Raw genomic sequence first — 19,254 nt, 5'->3', positions numbered from 1 at the left:
TATCATCATAGTTTCGAGGATCCCTAGTTTTGAGAAACATTGGAGTGAAAAATACTGGTGAAAAACCTAATTCACGACTACTACGGTATACCGCGAATTTCGCGTTTTTCACCGAGTTTTACACCACTCCACGTAAAATAGATGAAACTCCTCTATTATGATTCCGTGATGATATTGTACTATGTGTCAGTAGAAGAGGGCTGTCGAAAGTGGACTGTCGTTTCATATCTTTCGATGTTGCGCTACGTCCAAGTCGATTTGAACTGATGGATGCACTCGAAAACCCTTATAATTTCACTTCCTTTTATACTCACGAGCATGTTGTACTAAACAACTACAGAACTCGCCATATTTGAGATTATCGCAATTATGATGTTAAATATCATAAGTCATCATTGATGATGACATATGCCAAAACGCGAAGCGGCGCAGAAGTCTCGAGGTGCCGAGCAGGCATGACAGAGTACCAAAGAGCCGAGTATCAGCATTCATGATAATAGGGAGTATTGTGCCGTACACGTGATTTTGATTGGTCTCCGATCCTTCCGGCTAGAGTTGAGATCCAACTTATCTTAGCGTGCTATAACCATGGGAGGCCGGGGACACAAAAATGAGGGATTATGCTCTTATGTTTATGTACACTGTAGTTAACGCCTGCTCATTTCGCGCACGCCCAACAACTGCGTGTATATCGGCACAAACTAGTCGTGGCTTCCTCTCTAACCACAGCAACCAGGCAAGTAACACCTTTGATAATAGTATGATAGCATATCGCACACGCCTTATACCGTGACGGATCAAAATTGACCAGTTAAACTTCGGTTACAATCCCGATGCCCACCCCATGTGATACAATTGGTTTATGCTTCAACATGCTTTATATTATTGACAATATACCACCAGCCACACGGAAACCCGAACTAGGAATCCAACAAGGATGGAAATGACAGAAACAAATGACAACATGTCAACTTGGCCACCTATAATGGTAGGTTCGTCACAACAATCAGCGCCAGCTTATGGTCACTTTCATGATAGTTCACGAGTTACACGCGGTAATCAAACCACTCGCAACTGTCTTCCCTCCTTCTCGTAGAGCAAACCGCAAGCCTGAGTGAAAACACTTATATTGCTGGCTATCAGTTTTTACCATATAGATTAACCTAAATTGGAGTTTCACCCGTTTATCGTGAAGTGGCGTAATACTCCATGTGAACATGTATGTTTCCACGACCGATAACACAATTGTTCGAGTAATTTTTTTCATTAGGGTTTTTTCATATGTGAAACACTATTGATATATGAAATTATTATCATACCAACATTATGAACTAGCTTATTTATATAACCAGTAAAAGAGCGCGAAGTAGAAAATAAGAGTTCCACTCTAGTGATATGAAAAACACTAGTGGAAAAATATATTTCACGACTACTACATAGCAAGACTATTGCGTTGCCCACGCAAATCAGATGAAACTCCATAGATGTTTCTTACCAACTTCAACTGCCTGGGGTCTGTCCAATTTCAATGTCGCTTTAATGCTATCACCTAACAACAAGTGCGTGCGAACTCAGCGGACCTCGCGAAGCTACCAGGCATAGCCATATCGACATCATCAGGGAGTATAATTCTGCATGAACAATCTCCCGTTCTGATGTACGCCTGTGGGCGATACTCGCTGTGAAAAGGGTTCTTCCTACCCCCTGAGAGAACATACATGTTGATGCAGTGTTGGAGCAGTAATATATGTTCGCCTTCCTCAGCGCGGCGACGGCAGTTCATATATGAATTGGAGTGAAAGACAAGTATGTCCCAAAATTTTCCCAGAACAGGAAGTAGCTAAATGTGTATTCTATTCAGCGCGCAACCGACATGTAACATCTCTACAGAAATAGTGAATCAAATTGCTGATGACATCGGATAAACGTCCTAGAATTTTCAAATTGTAGCTAACACATGTAGTTGAGTATGTCCATATTTTCCCACATTACTTGGAACATATGTTCGCCTTCCTCAGCTCAGGAGTTTCTAGGAATTTATATACTACATAAAGAATTTGCTGAAAATAATAAAGATATATTACAACATAAACAATTTGCTATATACATGAAGAACTTTCATATTGGCACCAAGACGTGTAGTTGACCATGTACATATTTCCCCACACAGTGTCGATCCGTTTACCCTCATCCTCCTTCAACACATATAAGTCGCTCTCGAATTCTGTATACGTCTTAGCAGCTCCTGGCTTGGTGAGTACCATGCCTCGTCTGATCTGAAGTCCAGATGACGATTCGAAATGGAAACCTTATATTGGACTTTCACCCTAGTGATATGAAAAACACTAGTGAAAAACATATTTCACGACTACTGCATAGCTCGAATATCGTGTTATCCACCTAGTTTTTCAGAATATAATATATATTGGAGTTTCAACACCCGTTTTACGTGAAGTGGCGTAAAACTCGGTGAAAAACCCGATATTCGCGGTGATATGCAGTAGTCGTAAAATATTTTTTCACTAGTGTTTTCCATATCACGGTCGTGAAATTTCAATACTACCTGATTTTTCTTCACGCCCTTCAGCATAACCCCACACTGATCGCCAGCCATGCCTTGGTCCAAAGTCTTATGAAACATCTCTACCCCCATACACTGCGACTTGAACTTCTCTTTACCCTACTACAGCGAGTGACAAAACAGATAAACAAAAACACAATAATACGTAAAAACTTTACGTATTAATAAATTATTTTTAAATCATTAAATATTATTAATTATTAATAAATCAGATTTATTTTTACGTAAAACGTAAAAATAATAAAAAACTTTCAGATATACGTATCTATTGCGGCCAACTCAGAAATGTAGCATTTAGTGTAAACTGAGTGGAGTCTCAAGCTGAAATCTCGACAAAACTCAACGATAGTGATAAACGACTATACACTAAAGTAGAACGATCATATTTCCATCCAGTAGAGCTTTCAAACGGTCGTAGTTCAACAGCGTGTGAAGAGCATTTTTTCTCTCTCGTGACAAATTCGAAATTTTCATTTTCTCTCAAACTCGGTAGGGAAACGTTTAGAAATAATGTTGAACGAAGTAAGGCGGTCATACTCTTAGTCAGTGAGCCTATCAAAGGTAATTCAACAGCAAGTGTGAGCAAATAATTGCGCCCATAATTTCGCTACTGACCTGTCCGACAATCTCCAAGGCATCCCCAACCTTTACCAATCCTTGCTCTATTCGTCCAGTAACAACATAACCTGCCAGGAAATTTTCCCGAAAAAAATCTGAAAATTTTCCTCACCTTTTCCTTGAATGTTGACCACTGTCTCAATTGGCAGCAAAAACGGTTTGTCCTGAAGTCGCGCTGAAATATAAAGTGAATATTGTTAGGAGTAGATTCGTACACATAGATTAGTAGGGAGCAGTTTAACCACAAACAGTTAATATAAAGCCGTGTAATAGTATATAATAAATAGTGTAAATGAGAGTTTCACGACCGTGATATGAAAAACACTGGTGAAAAATATATTTCACGATACTACGAAGAATAACGAGTATGGAGTATCACAACACTTCACGTTAAACGGGTTGTGAAACTCCGGTATACCTTATCAAAACTATATACCCTAATCCTATTCAGTGAATATGTAATTCTTATATATAGTGTTAATACTCATTATAAGAACATTATTTATTTTTCTCAGAACAGCACTTTTTTCAGCAGACAGCTAATAGCCAGCATAAGAGTATCGTTGCTCCGAAACGAGCTCTACTATATACACTAAAACCAACTCACATGTGAAGGTGTAGATCCGACTAAAAAGGTCCCCACAACCCTCCACGTAGATATCATATGATAGGTTTCTTTCCGACGCGTTTGCCAGCTTGTGAGGAAAATTCAATCATGAAAACTCTACGAGATGTATACTACATATATTATAGATAGTGAATAATATTCACTACTATCAACACTGATGTGAAACCCCATGTTACGTGGCTCAGGTATATACTCATCAACTGCGTCCATCAGCTTCAATATCGCCTCCTTGCCGTATTCGCCTTCCTCTCCCCTCAGGGCCTTCAACGCTGATCCTTTCACAAATGGCGTTTCTTCTCCTGAGCTCAACAGAGATTATCAACGCAGGGATTCGTTCAACTTTGAGATATCGCGTGTGATAAAAATTTACATTGGAAACTGATTGAAGAATATGAAAATTCAAAATGAGTCCCCCCCGGGAATATTATAGGTTTCTGCATGGGTTTTTAACCGCTGAGAAGATAAAAATAAATGAATAATATCAATGGAGTTTTACCCGTTTTACGTGAAGTGGCGTAAAACTCGGTGAAAAACGCGATATTCGCGGTGATATGCAGTAGTCGTGAAATATGTTTTTCACTAGTTTTTTCCATATCACTAGGGTGAAACTCCAATAATATCATAAAATATAAATAACAAATTTCTTAAAAGCAATTGCTGTCCTTGAAAATTATAACGCCGATCCACTCTGCGCAAACATAACTTTAATAGTATATATTGGAGTTTCACCACCCTAGTGATATGAAAAACACTAGTGAAAAACATATTCCACGACTACTGCATATCACCTCAAATATCGCAGTTTCACGCCACTTCACGTGAAACGGGTTGTGAAACTCCATTATAACTATGACACCCTAGAAATTAAAACTCACCAGGATATTTATAAAACTCCAAAAGCTCTCTAACTTCGAGTTCGACGAGCTCGACTAGTTCAGGGTCGTCAACTTGGTCCATCTTATTAAGAAACACTACTAATCTGAAATGCATGCCAGCATGAACTGATCGAAAAAATGAGAAAATTCCGAAAATGTTGATGATAATACAGTGGAGTTTCACGCTATTGAAAAATATATTTCACGACTACTGCATATCACCGTTAATATCATTTTTTCACGTGAAACGATCATCCGCGATCATCATCGAGTATGATGAAACACCACGTTTGTAATCAAAGTCATCAAAAACAAAAAGCGGAAAATTGCTATAAAAAATATATGTAATACTAGGAAACAAATATATAATACTCAGACTGTCCATACACTACACCAGACAGTCTAGTGTAGTTGCAAGCTCTCTTTGAAGCTTTAGAAGCGGATCATTTGCTATCCTCAGCGTTGAAATATGTGCTTCCTTTCATCAGCTCGAGAGTTAACAATGTTAACTCTATGTATGTCTAAGTGTGTTCACTTAACATACTTAATTCGAAAAGAATTGTACAAAAACCAACGAGAATTCCTCAGAATTTCCATATTGTCACCAAAACACATGTAGTTGATCATATGCTCATCTTCCCCCTCCATCCTCCAGAAGGTGCGAGCGAATCGAACGAATATGATGGAGTTTCACCAGAAGTGGCATGAAAAAAAATGTGAAAAATATTTCGCTAATTGCATCAGAAAAATCACCTCATTTGACGTAAAAAAATCAATGCTAGTATGTGGCGTGCGGTTTTTCTTTCAAAGTAAAATATGAACTGGATTTTTCACTAGTGTGTTTTTTCATATCACGATATGTAAAACTCCAACGATGTCTCACCTCGGCACTCCGATCTGCTTAGCCAGAAGAATGTGCTCTCTAGTCTGGGGCATGGGACCGTCGAAAGCCGACACGACGAGGATGGCTGAATTCCAATTGAGGTAACGAAATGGGGAATTTCGTGGCATTACCTCCGTCGACTTGAGCAGCTCCTGTGATCATATTTTTAACGTAATCAGCGTGGCCGGGGCAGTCTACGTGACCGTAATGTCGCTTGTCGGTTGAATATTCAACGTGAGTTTGGTTTATTGTGATACCTTAATAGGCAACAGATGAAGATCAGAGATGTGTGGAAGGTATGGTATGGCTCATAGGAGGAAACTACATGGCACTTTTAAGAGTAATTCTCTAAAACTGTCAAATTGACAATAGAGTTCCACCCGAGGCGGCGTGATACTCTTCGAAAAACGATATACGATATTCGCGGTGATATGCAGTAGTCGTGGAATATATTTTTCACTGGTGTTTTTCATATTATTATTATTGGAGTTTCACCCGAGTAATGGTATGACTCATCCGCAAAAGAAACCTTCTAGCTCGACAAATATAGTGATGAAACCACATGGGAATATTAGGAGTAAATTGCCCCTAGTAATTTTCGAAGACTATCAAACTGACAAATACTAATCATTGAAAACTATCTAAAACTGTTACTAAGATAGTGTCAATGTTAGCCGAACATAATGTGGCCAGTAATAACCCCAATGTTGTATAGAATCATCGAAAGAATATTTAGACTTACCTCGTCGTTTTTCCTCAGGTGCTCGATCGATAGCCTCATACGTTTGGAAGTCCGCCAGCCCCTTATCGCTGAGTATTTTAGTGATAGCTGCAGTAAGAGTAGTCTTACCGTGATCAACGTGACCTGATATGAATAGGTAGCAACTTCATCATGAAGTTGCTTACCAATTGTCCCCAAATTTAAATGAGGTTTGGTCCTCACGAACTTGCCAGTAGCAAATCCACGAAGAGCAAAAGCAACCGCTGAATTTCCTAGTATGGAAAGCGACCGATTCAACGTAAGTGAGGTCAACATGGAGAGGTGACGAAACTGGTCTAAAGTACCTATTGCATGGTGTGATATTATATAATTATGTTAGGTACTTTATGAACCTATATTTATCGTTAATTAACATATTTTATGAGTATATACTACTATAATAATAATATCCACAATTTTATATCCATATTGGAGAAAGAGAAAAAATGAAATTGAGAAATTCGTGAAGTTGAGACTGAAACTAGAATTTATGTTTCCCCAACTAGATGAGACAGATTCTAAGTTGAAGTCGCCCTCTCTCAAGAGGAACTCCGCTCAACGAACAGCCGCCGAATTTCCCCCCGACTGTCATTAAGATTGGTTCAAAATTCAATATCGATCATGATGGCGAGCGCTAACTACAACGCGCAATAGCAGTGCTTGGTAACACTGCGATGGACGTCTCTGACTCAACACCCAATAACTAGTAGAGATGTAGCAATAATAGGGTAGTTGCAGGATATACTGAAGGTAGTCTTCAACCAGGCAGCAGTAGGTGAAGACAGACGCAAGGACGACAGTATAGAGCCAGAGAGAGAGTGACGAGCCCAATAGCAAGGGCAAGGAAGAACAGAATAAACTGAACTGAGTGAGATAACAGCAATCACTCGTGCCACAATGGAGATGCTCAGACCAATCATAGAGCAATAGAAATGGCGAGACCACATGAATCATGAAACTGCTGATTCATGCAGATGCAGGAAGGTCGAGCGCTACTATTCTCCCGGGGCAGCAATAACAAAAGAAGCTACGAAAAGCAAGCTATAGCTAACGTGCAAAAGGAGATATACGAATGGTAGCTCTAGCTCAGAGTTCAGAACATAATACAATATCATCATCAATCGTCTTTATCTGCTAACAGCCTGGTACACAGGCTGTGAAACTTCCACCAGTAGCAAGCCGGTGAATTGGTCTCCAGCAGCATGGCTCTCAACCCATTTTGATACTCCTTGTGGCAGCGTTCGTAGAAGGCCAAATTGGGCGAGAATGGAGGCAACATCAGCAGGTGAATGCCTCTGGCCACGAACATCCCACGTACAAGCAAATTGGCGAATTCTTTCCCACCGTCAACCAGGCAGACACTGGGCGAAATCTCATCCAAGAGCTCACCGAGAACCGTCGCAACTTCGGCCGAAGACTTGGTGCAGAGAGTGCGAGTCCATATCCTGTAGGTTGCCGCACATATGACCATCAGGATATACTTAGGTGTCGGCAAAGAGTCAGCAAGGCCATCACTGCGAGGGTTACCGACGCTCTGCAGGGCAGTGTCAACTTCGGCACTCCATGGGCTCAGCTTGAGGGAATCAGTAGAGACCGAATTGTAGACCAGCAAGTCAATCCCAAGCAGCTCACCTGGAAGTGAGGATCGGATACGAGCCCGTCCAAGGGCATGCCGGTGCAGCCTAGTGCTCTTCGTACGCCTACAGGTATCGCATGAGCATACGATACGGTTGGCTAACTTGAAGAGACCCTTACACCAGAAATAACGGGACACCAACTGACGAGTTCGGTCACGACCAGGATGACTCGCACATACATGTACCGCTTCAATCACTTCACTGGCCAAGGTGGAGGGGACAACAATGGTAGGTCTTCCATCAGGGGCTTCGACGGTGCGGAGAACCAGGCCATCATCATCGATGTTGAAGAACTTCCTGAGGTTTCGAATATAGCTCGCAGTGAAGTCGGAACAGCTCCCAGAGAAGACTCGGACAATATTCTTGCATAGGGGATCATCTTGCTGCTCAGAGCGAATCCTAGCCAATAGGTCATTGGAGAAGCCCTCGGGAACCTCAGGTGCAGGGGGCGGAGGGTCATCAGTAGCAGCTGACAGCAACGCAATATCTACATCCTCCGGGCCCTCGGCGACCTCTGAAGTAATCTCGGCAGTACTCCAGAATCGAAGGGGGCGGTGCGGCTGACGTAGAAGGTCCTCAAAGAATTGCAGTTGCTCCTTCTCTAGATGAGGACCTAGATCGATAACACGAGATCTAGTAGGGCCATCAGCGGGGTTGAATCGACCAGGTATATGATGTAGCGACAGTCCCAGCTTGACCAATCCCTCACGCGCTTTATGGATGTTCAGAATCTCCCACGCTGGTAAGCCTTTTGTACGAAACTTGCTGGCAGTACAACGAGCGAGGTTGATGAGACTGTCCGTGCACATATACCGAGCCTTCACACCGAGGCTGGAGAGGAAGGTGCCCACTTCAACACCGAGGAGAATAGCCGTAAGCTCCTGTCTCACTATGGTCCAAGATAGACGGGCCGAAGGGATGACTTGAGCTCGAGCGAAAAGCCGTGTCCCAAGCTTGTCGCAGACCACGACGGCAATGATCTCCTTACTAGCGTCGACAGTGATGAAGAACGGGCCGGAAAGGTAACGGGAAACTCTCGGCACACTAGAGAGGGCACGGTAAAGGCCCACTAGCTCCGTCAGAAGAGCAACGTCATGCACAGTAGAATCGGGTGACGTCACTACAGAGGAGAGTTTACGATGTAGAAGTCGACCACGTAGCATAAGCTCCAGCCAAAGCCCCATCGGATCGAAGAATTGACGTAACCATGAGTCAACCATCCGAGGGGTCACGCCCAGGTCCGAGAGATTGTCGAGGCCACAGAAGGAAAGTGCATCCATATGAGTGAAGTGCTCCAGTGAGAGTGCAGGAGCATGGTCAAGACTAAGGAGAGTGTCTTCGCCAAGCTCGCTGAAGGAGGTCTCCGGTAGAGAGGATAGGGGTGCCACGCGGACCGGTGATATAAGGGAGCCGTGGTGGATCAGGACACCCAAATGCTTCACTACGCTAGCACTAGTGTCATCGCTCTCTTTGTCTTCCTCACAAAGGAAACCAAAGTATCTGGCGACTCCTCTGAAGACCTCGATGCCCGTCGATCTTGCAGTCTCTGTTTTAGCCGTCAGCGTAGCATCATCCAGGAACAGACGCAACCAGGATAGCGCCGTATTGTAACTGGAGAAGTCTCCGTAGGTGGCAAAGTGGCGAGTGATCGGTCCGGGCCGAACAAAAGCAGGATCGATAGCGGATCCCTGCGGACCGGGGTCACCGAAGAGAAACGTCAATATGTACATTGCCAGAGAAGCGATAGGACGCAATGCTCGCATAAGCATGGCCGGGCTGGGACGCAATCCCATCATGACAACGGCGAACTCAAAGGCAGATCCACGATAGATAAAGCGCTGGTACTTGCGATCACTTTTCTTGACCTTGAGCGAATAGAACGCACGGCTGAGATCTGTGGTCGCATAGAAAGGGCTAGTGCGCAGCGCCATCCATGAACTGATAATGGTAGCCTCCACATCTGAGATATAACCGCGACAGAGGTAGGAGGAGAGCTCGTTACCACACCACACCGGACGGCACGGACTGGTCTTGGAAGTAGTGAACACTGGGAAGTGAGGCATGTAGTAGGAGTCACTTAGATCGGCCTCGACATCACTGGTCGTCACGGGCCGAATATAGCGGGCCTTTTTGAAGGAGTCCAGAAGACCGTCATAAATCTCGAGATGACCCGATTGCTGCAATCGGCTGAGCAGGGCCAAGTCACGGCGGATGAGCTGCCTCAACCGAAAGGGTGGAGTACGACCAGCACCAATGAAGGGCAGCTGCATGGTCATACGGCGAGCAATGATGACTTTCCCATTCTTGAGTACCATAGAACCCTTGTCGACCGAGACGAGCAGATCTTTAGGCCCTTGAGAGTACAGCTCACTATAGGGCAGGTCGAAGTCCATCACCTGAGTAGTGCCCTCATCAGTAGAGGATGGAGTATCCACCTTGGGTTCGGACAGGTCATAAGCCTGGCTAAGGATTGGGCTGTCATCAGACTGTAGATCACTGATAGCAGGGGATAGACCGGCTAGACACTCGGGTGCCCCAGAGAAGGGGAAAACGTCACAGTGGTGGTGGCTGTCGAGAGCTTCAGCATACCGGATAGGGTTGTCTACCAGAGTAAGCAAGTCGGTTGGCCGGGTAACGTCATCGGCCTGTGTCCCAGCACTCTTCTTAGAGGGCTGTCGACGATGCTTGGCTAGGCTTTCTTGAACTTGGTGCCACTGTAACGGGCCGATACCAGTTCTGACCGAGCAAGCTCCAGGAGATATCCATATCATCATCCCCAGGGCTGAAAGACCATGCATACCGATGACCAGGGGAGTGGTCAGCTCTGACACCACTAGGAAGTCCAGCTTGATACGAGAGCTAATGGTCAGCACCGTGAGTTGGACAGCTTGAGTGGCGAAGAAGGTTTGTTTGTTGGCCACGCGAAAAGGCTTCGGAGATGGTAATGTCACCACTCGTCCCAGACGATTGGCCACCGAAAGCTGAGCGAAGTTACAGCTGGCACCCGTATCCAACAGACAGGCCACTGATACCGGATTCTCATGACCCATCTCAGATACCACCTTGATAGAAGAACAGAGAGCACCAGGACCAGCAGGAGCTGGTGTATCAATACACCCCAAAGACTCAGCTGGCTCGTACATATCAACCGTTATACCAGGCACCAAAGAGGCTGCATCAGCAAGCAGCGTAGCATTAGACTGGACGGGGAGCTTGCGGGGCTTCTCGGCAGGGCATATGAAAGCAAGATGGCCAGCTTGCAGACAGCGACCGCAAGGAATACCAGCCGCAACTATGCGGTTGTCACATTGCTCAGTCTTGTGACGGTGAAGTCCACACTTGCGGCAACGCTTGTCGATTTCAGTCGGGGGAAGAGGCTGGGCAGTCGTTGAAAGAATGACCACCTGTTTGATCACGACAACGATAGCAAGTGAGTTTTGGCCTCTTCTGGCCAGGAGCATTGCCAGGACGCCGTTGGCCTTTAGGACCACCATCAATGGCAACGCTAGATGACTTGTCACCGACAGCCGTAGTTGCCGCGAGGACTTGAGGCGAACTTACCGAGGCCGAAGGCACCGAAGTAGGGGGCAAACCAGGGTGAACAGCAGGAGGAGTACTCTGAGACCAGGTAGTCTCGTGAACAGTAGCCACGGAAGGGAGAGTATTAGCTGACGGGCCGGAAGTGCACACTGCCGTAGAGCATGAGGTGAGCTTCTTAACATACCGACCGTGCTTATCCAGGACCCAATGTCCTGGCTTCAAAGTGCTCCATCCCGTTCCAATGCCGTGGTTAACGCAATGGACCCGCACTCGACGTTGGAACTCGTTCTCGTCCAGCATTAGAGAGAGGTGGTCGGATGCCCAGGCACGCACTCCTGATGGCAGAGCCGCGAGCAAGCGGCCATTGGCCTGTGATACCGGAAGTAGATGGCCACGTCGTCGGAGCTGAGCTAGTAAGGTGGTGAACTCTTCCTCAAAAAGTTGGTAGGTAGGGAAGTCAGCAGCATTGAGGATATACCACCGATTAAGGACAGAACTATCGTCGTTACCCTGCACCGACGTGTAGATCGATCGCAAAGCGGCCACTGCTGCTTCATACTGACGACCATGGGGGATATTACCAATAGCACCGTAGGTAGACTCCAACTTCAGGCTTAGTTGAAGGGCAACATGGGTACCCAAGTTCTCGAAGAGGTAAATAAACCTAAAGCTGTCCGTTCCCAATCGGAACACCATTGAGGAGCATTCAAGTTCATGTAGGAAGTCCCCAAGACTTCTGACCTCCGTCACGTCCGCTGGACCTCGCCAACTTCCCCCCGGTGGACCCTTGGCCGAGGCTGCAGCCATTCTCGACCTTTCTTGTGCCCAACTATCTCCGGGGGTCGGACGTCCTCGACGGTCATTGATATCCGCCAGAATACTCCGCTCAATGCTCCGTATGTTGTCGTCAGCATCAGCAAGGACGATGTTGTTACCCGTCGGGCCGAATTGCGGAGTGGTATTAGCGACCATCGGCTTCGGGGCAGAGAGGGTCGGAGCAGGCGGAGAAGGTAAGTCGATGATAGACGCCGCAGGTTGCCTCTCAATGCCAACCGGGCCGAAGTTTGCAGGTGCCGTAGGTGAGCAGTTCTGAGACGCCATGAAGTCGCAGAACTGCTGGAACAGAGCATTGATATGACCAGGCTGGCCGGCTGGTTGGGGAGGGTGTCGGTCCACAACATCGCATTGGGGTTTCTGTTGTACCAACGAAGGCTGCTCCACCCTTGGACGTAAAAGCGGCGCCGGGGATGGAGTCTTGGATGGCGGAGCAGAATAGTTATAGTGGACCTGGTAAGAAGCTTGTTCGGGAAGGCCTCGACGATCGAAAGTCTCGGACGGCTTTGACTCCGGAGAACTGTCAAGGCCGAAGTGTCGGCTGACCGGTAGAGCGGCATTATCCACTTCCGTAGGAGAGGGACTTAGAAGGCTGAACTCTCCTTGCTGATGATCGGACATATAGAGTAGAGACCTCGGCTGTGAACCACTTGAAGCAGCAGCACCCTCCTGTCCAGGTCTACCGCCAGTGGTAGGACTCTGAACAGGCGAGGGGTTATCTTCGCCAGAAGACACTTGGACCGGCTGTACGCCATCAGCTCTAGGAAGAGCTTGGGGTGGATCAGTAGACCTTGTAGAAGCAGGCTGGGGATCCAGCATGGGTTGCTGTCGATGCAACCTTGGTGAAACACGATGACCTGGGTTGAAGTTCATAAACCAAATAGATAGATAGTTCGTTGAAGAGTAGTTTCTCGGATGATAATAGCAGTGCTTGGTAACACTGCGATGGACGTCTCTGACTCAACACCCAATAACTAGTAGAGATGTAGCAATAATAGGGTAGTTGCAGGATATACTGAAGGTAGTCTTCAACCAGGCAGCAGTAGGTGAAGACAGACGCAAGGACGACAGTATAGAGCCAGAGAGAGAGTGACGAGCCCAATAGCAAGGGCAAGGAAGAACAGAATAAACTGAACTGAGTGAGATAACAGCAATCACTCGTGCCACAATGGAGATGCTCAGACCAATCATAGAGCAATAGAAATGGCGAGACCACATGAATCATGAAACTGCTGATTCATGCAGATGCAGGAAGGTCGAGCGCTACTATTGCGCTGATGCAGCGACTTTTGAGTAAAGTGCAGTATGTTTGTTGACGATGACCTTCTGAGAGCATTAAGTGAGATTGCCATTACCCTAGCAGATGGACGTGGGCCTCTTGGGCAGATCAGAGATGATTACGATGAGTTGAAGGTGTGGTATGGGGATTGTTGCTAACTTGATAAAGCGAAACTAAATCGGACATTATTGGAGTTTCACCCGCGATATGAAAAACATATTTCACGGCTACTGCGTAGTGTGAATATCGCGTTTTTTACGGAGTTTTAGACCAGTTCACGTAAAACGAGTGAAACTCCATTGTAAAATTGAGTATTTCAGCGGCTCAACATGTTTTCCCTTTGAGGTCATCTACAGCGCTCATTCCCATGTGGATGCTCATCATCGGTGATTCCATGATATTGTAATTTTATTTTATTAGATGAAAATTCCTATTCATAAAAATATTTTAAATATATTTTGATAATTCATTTTCAATATTCTATTTTTTTCATATTCTCGGAAAAAATCCTACAGGGAAATTTTTATCGTAAAATTTTCGAGGTATTTTCAACTGTGACTGCAATCCCAAGAATATGAAGTGAAATGACATTATTTTTATTAATAATAATGTGATCAGTTGCGCTACTTTATAATAGTATTATTACTCTAATAATACTACTGGAGTTTCATCTGTGATATGAAAAACACTAGTGAAAAACATATTATTTCATATTTCACTTCGCGAAAAACAATGTTAGTGTTATCGGTCGCGGAAACATATACGTATTATCATTCACATGGAGTATTACGCCGCTTCACGTTAAACGGGTGAAACTTCAATAATGAGGTTAGGATTGCAACCGAAATTTTCACAACTACCTGTACAATGTCGGTCAAAATGATCGAATACTCCTCAGCCATTGCTTTTCCATAGACTAAAGTCAGATCAATCTTAGTTGCTCAACAGTGGTAGGACATAAAGAGTCTTCGCTCACTCCATATTATGATGGGTGGTGGATCTGGGATGGACCACGCTCTCCGCTGAGCTCGTCAAACTCGTATCCCAACACCCACCACTGTTGTGCAACTGAGCGTGATTGATTAAACTCCATTATTAGTATTGTGCAATAATTAGAATGCATTTCTCACAAAATTTCAAATTGTATCGGTCAACGACATTTGTCAATATTTATCATCAATTCCTCAGGCTGCGGAATCAATCATTAGCGACCTCGCCAGATTACGCGCGACCGCCAGAGTTGAAGTTCCCGAGCCTCCTAGCACTACAGAGATTGTTACTGACCAACCACAGCAATGTGCAATCATAACTGCTGAGAAACCACATCCTGAGGAAAAGGATGTTGTTGAAGACCCAGTTGAGATGATGCTAAGTAGGGCGAGAGAAGCTTTGACGGCTGACAAGCTGGAGAGGAAGATCGATCGGTAGTGAAGGCCATCTCGGGTATGGGTCGATTAACGGTGATTTAGCACGCGGAATCGGGTTCTTTGTTATCTTCATGAAAAATATATTGGAGTTTCACAACCCGTTTTACGTGAAGTGGTGAAATACTCGGTGATATGCAGTAGTCGTGAAATGTACTTTTGATATCACTAGGGTGAAACTTGGTTTATGTCTATTATAGAAATTTATACTAGGCATAAATCAAGTCGTGAATACATTCAATGGAGTTTCGCAACCCGTTTTACGTGAAGTGGCGTAATACTCGGTGATATTCGCGGTGAGATGCAGTAGTCGTGAAATATACTTTTGATATCACCAGGGTGAAACTTGGTTTATGTCTATTATAAAAATTTATACTAGGCATAAATCAAGTCGTGAATGCATTCAATGGAGTTTCACAGCCCTAGTGATATGAAAAATATATTTCACGACAATTATAAAATTTATAATGATATCATGATGCATTCGATGCATTGATAATATAAATAAATGCATCAGAAGCAACATGCATGAATTACCCTTATATACGGTTGCTATAGCCACTTCGAAACCTCAAATGCGGTGCCGTTTTCTAATGGTGAGCAACGATTTGGATTTACTCAGTGATATATCATATGAATGTTGGCCTCGGTATTGTTTCGTTCATCCGTCGCACGAGCTCAATGAGAGTATCATAGTCAGTGCTCTCGTGTGGACGTATTTCGTGTTGCGCTTATCATCGCTATTGCTGTCTCTACATAGAAATGTCTTTTCTATTATAAGGAGCTCACGGTCTCGATTTGTGACTCATACAATGGCTATAATCAGGCTTTGGTTCATAATTTATGAATGTGAAGTGTCTGGTTCAGGCCTTCCTATCGGAGAGAAACTGCGGCGAAATCTACGAAGGTGGAGGACAAGCAAGACTGTGAGAAGGGGCGCCGTCGAAATAAAGGTAAAAGTCCTGTATGTTTTGGCGAGAAAAATTTTTGGAGATGGTAACACTGTGTGACACGAGGAGAATACAATAAATAAGTATACTTGACGGTGTTTTATTCGTATTTTTTCTTTCGCTGGAAAAATGCACATTCGAAAATTGTACGTCTTTATTATGCGCGTGCGTGCTAGTAAGGATGGAAAATAGATAAACTGATCACCATGGGTATTTAGATCTGACAGAATAACAGTAGTGAGCTATTGAGTAGTGAAAGAGTTTGTTGAACATAATAAAACTCAACGCTCTCCTCGCCCCCTCTCCAATGTTGGGATTTCTAGCACTTAATACTTGTATCTAGAGCCAACGTCGGGGGGCGCGCGGCTGAGTCATTTTTTAAGATTGACTGAAGTCCCCTTCGTAAAATAATGTTGTATGATGGTTAGGGGTAGTCGTATCTTCGGCGGTACCCAGAGTAGCGGCGGCGATGGAGGGATCGCTCGTTGGTGACACGGCGAATATTATCAATAAGGAAGAGGTAGGGACCTTGTTGGTGACACGCTGGGTGAGGGATGGCATCCAGGGGTCTGCCTATGGCTCTCAGTAGAGTCGTTAGTGCTGAGCTCAAGTTCGTACTATCTCTATTCCGATGGTCAACACTAGTCCACTTAGGAAGTCTGGAGAGATCTTGTTCGGTTTTCCCGGAGAGTTTCCTATTCATTTCTTCGTCGAAGTAGATGTTCATGATTTCATGGACTAATGAGTTGTCGTACTCCAGAACTCAACAAAGATACTATCGTTAGTGGATAGAAGAAACTATAAGGTTACAGCGAATTGTGTGAGGAGCTGAGCAATAATGAATACGACAAAATAGGGACAATTATTGTGTTACAACAGGGGCACATCGCATAAGTGGTCGCTAGAACATATGCTATACCCAATGTTCAGGAAAAATCATCATCATCTTTAGCAGAGTTCATCGATGATGCTCGGACCCGCATCAGTAGGTGTCGACATGAGGTTGGTGTGGCGCGTCAGAGGGCCTTTGGTTTCACAAGTAGTATCATCCTTGTCGCTGCTCTGAGTCGCCATTAGACATGACTAGGTTCGATTGATGCACCTACGATGTCGGCATGGAGTGGTATGAAGTATCGAATTGAGCTCTTACGTATATTTCTGCCACTATTACGGACACTCAGAGATGAAATACAGGCGAACGCTATGGAGGAGGTAATTTTCTGAGAAATTGTGAGGAATTGGGGTGAAAACTGTGGTGAAACATAGTAAAAATATTCGTTTGGAAACTTATATTTACCGCTGATCGACTTTTATGAATGCAGCTATACTTATGACGGGGCTATGCGAGTGGAGGCTCGATCGAGTACCTCCATCGCATGATTGTTATGCTGGTCGGTAGGATTGGCAAACATTCAGCTCAACACGCGCGAACAGTGTCGAAAAATATGTCCGCTTTCATAGGTGAGTGCAGAAGTTTCCTCAGTAGTCATACGTATTCGGGAAGAAGTGTACTAGGACCAATCATAATTTCACAAAATTTTCTCAGAATTTTCATATTATCAACAACACATATGCATATCTTTCCCACACTGCGTAAGAAAGGCCTCGCCTCGGAATATATACAAGCCGTGCATAGCAGAGCGATATGCATAAGAAGATAAGTTGCCGAAAAGATCTACACAGGCTTGTTGCTGACCATCTCGGTGATTTAATCAGGTGAACATGACAAGACTGAGCTCGTGGGTGAAAATACTATCTTGTATTTGGTACGTGCGGCATGCAGCTCGACTCACTGTGTGGATTCCTACGGGCGAAGGTGTTCCCTGGGAGTTCCTCTGGGGTGCGTGAAAGTCATGTCAGATATTGTGCATGGTGATGATGATAATGATGAAGCGCATAGCATTATTGGACAATTAACTGCTTCTAATGGGGGCTAATTGGATATCAACTATTGTCTCTAGTTGTTAATCAAATCATTTGAGATCCGACGTGGGAGTAAGTGGGAAATAGCTGTGAGGAGTTTGGTTGGGACTCATTTCTGTTTTGAGAGAAGACGTTCTCCAGGGTTTGATAATAGGGGGAATATGCTACTAGTGTGAAGATATTTACATGGGAAACTGATTGAAGAATGCGCCCCTAGTCATGTGGAGAATGCAAAAGTTCGAGTTCCTCCTGGGAACATTATAGGTGATGATTCCCAAAATGAGACTCTCACCATCCAGTGGAATAAGTCTCGTATGGGTTGGTCACGCCATGCTAATGTGATGTTTATAATGCTATAAGACGCCGATCGGAAATACACGACTGCTCACTGGGGACGATAATGATGGGTGAAAGTGGTATACAGTGTGTGTCAATTTGATATGATGCAAATGTGTGTTATTTTCCGAGATTAATAAGAATCGATCTGAAACTATATCGCATAAACAATGTAAACATTGCTATGAACATGTGATGTGATAAAAGTAACCTTTCGAGACTATGATAGCGACAAGTTGTTCACTATCATTAATCCCGGAATAGAAAACACACACATTCTTTCACATTTGCATATTTATCTTTACGTTCTCACTCTGATGTCAACTATGGAAAATCGACACCCAAAGAGAAGGGGCCAATACCAATCCTATCCCAAATCCACCCGAGCACAAGTCGTCCAAGCAGCCCGGGATGGCAACGCTTGGCGGGAAGTCGCCTGCGCGCTGGGGGTGAAGATAGGCACCGCTCGCACTTGGGTGAAGTCGGGCAGGACGAATTCCTTGCCGAAGGGCGGCAGAGTTGCCGAGCGAAAGCGGAAAATTTCTGAGTACGGAGACTTCATTTTTGAAGTGTTAAGAAGATCCCCCACTACTCGGTTCACGGAGATAGGAAGGCTGTTACGGCAGCGGTTCAATTTCGAGATAAGCCCGACTAGTATTTCGAGATATGTGAGGGAGGATGCGAAATTCCAGGAGGTGGGACAATCGTAACTTGGCAATATGAGTTCAATGTGGAATTTTGTCTCGGCGTACTTGCAGAAGTTGCCCATGAGTGAGCGTAGAAACTTGGAACGAATTGGACCATTGTGCAGTGTCGGTATCGCATACTCAACACTCAGAGCTTATCCATATAAAACTTGGAAGCATAGCAAACTTCTTTCTGGTTACTACAGTTCAAATCTCACGACCCGATTATAAGACTCTCATTGAAGGCAATATACTACATGCAGAGCATATGCTGTATATAGAGCATATAGCAGAGTATAT

The 19,254-nt window shown here is 44.6% G+C and overlaps 3 protein-coding genes across 3 annotated transcripts; 1 reads left to right on the top strand and 2 right to left on the bottom strand.

Annotated features, from left to right (window-relative positions):
- Positions 1-1,059: 1,059 nt before the first annotated feature.
- On the bottom strand, positions 1,060-6,621 carry Pmar_PMAR004359 (translation elongation factor Tu, putative; the record flags this gene model as incomplete). The annotated part of the gene is made up of 13 exons (XM_002786657.1): positions 1,060-1,110; positions 1,500-1,549; positions 1,594-1,704; positions 2,186-2,276; positions 2,564-2,680; positions 3,206-3,267; positions 3,312-3,374; positions 4,004-4,126; positions 4,703-4,806; positions 5,586-5,670; positions 5,717-5,842; positions 6,328-6,450; positions 6,492-6,621. The coding sequence occupies 13 exons, from the start codon at positions 6,619-6,621 to the stop codon at positions 1,060-1,062; spliced, it is 1,236 nt and encodes a 411-aa protein (XP_002786703.1).
- Positions 6,622-7,472: 851 nt separating this feature from the next.
- On the bottom strand, positions 7,473-13,175 carry Pmar_PMAR004358 (hypothetical protein; the record flags this gene model as incomplete). The annotated part of the gene is made up of 3 exons (XM_002786656.1): positions 7,473-7,640; positions 7,664-11,461; positions 11,544-13,175. 3 exons carry the CDS (start codon positions 13,173-13,175, stop codon positions 7,473-7,475), a joined length of 5,598 nt encoding a protein of 1,865 aa, XP_002786702.1.
- A 486-nt stretch (positions 13,176-13,661) lies between these two features.
- Pmar_PMAR004357 (hypothetical protein) lies at positions 13,662-15,493 on the top strand (the record flags this gene model as incomplete). Its single annotated transcript, XM_002786655.1, has 3 exons — positions 13,662-13,769; positions 14,824-15,059; positions 15,439-15,493. The coding sequence occupies 3 exons, from the start codon at positions 13,662-13,664 to the stop codon at positions 15,491-15,493; spliced, it is 399 nt and encodes a 132-aa protein (XP_002786701.1).
- Positions 15,494-19,254: the final 3,761 nt, after the last annotated feature.

The sequence above is a fragment of the Perkinsus marinus genome (genome assembly GCF_000006405.1).
Source record: "Perkinsus marinus ATCC 50983 genomic scaffold scf_1104296931330, whole genome shotgun sequence".
In the NCBI taxonomy this organism is placed as follows: Eukaryota; Perkinsozoa; order Perkinsida; family Perkinsidae; genus Perkinsus; species Perkinsus marinus.
Note: the sequence above shows the minus strand (reverse complement) of the source record. Positions and strands in the feature narration are given on the sequence as shown.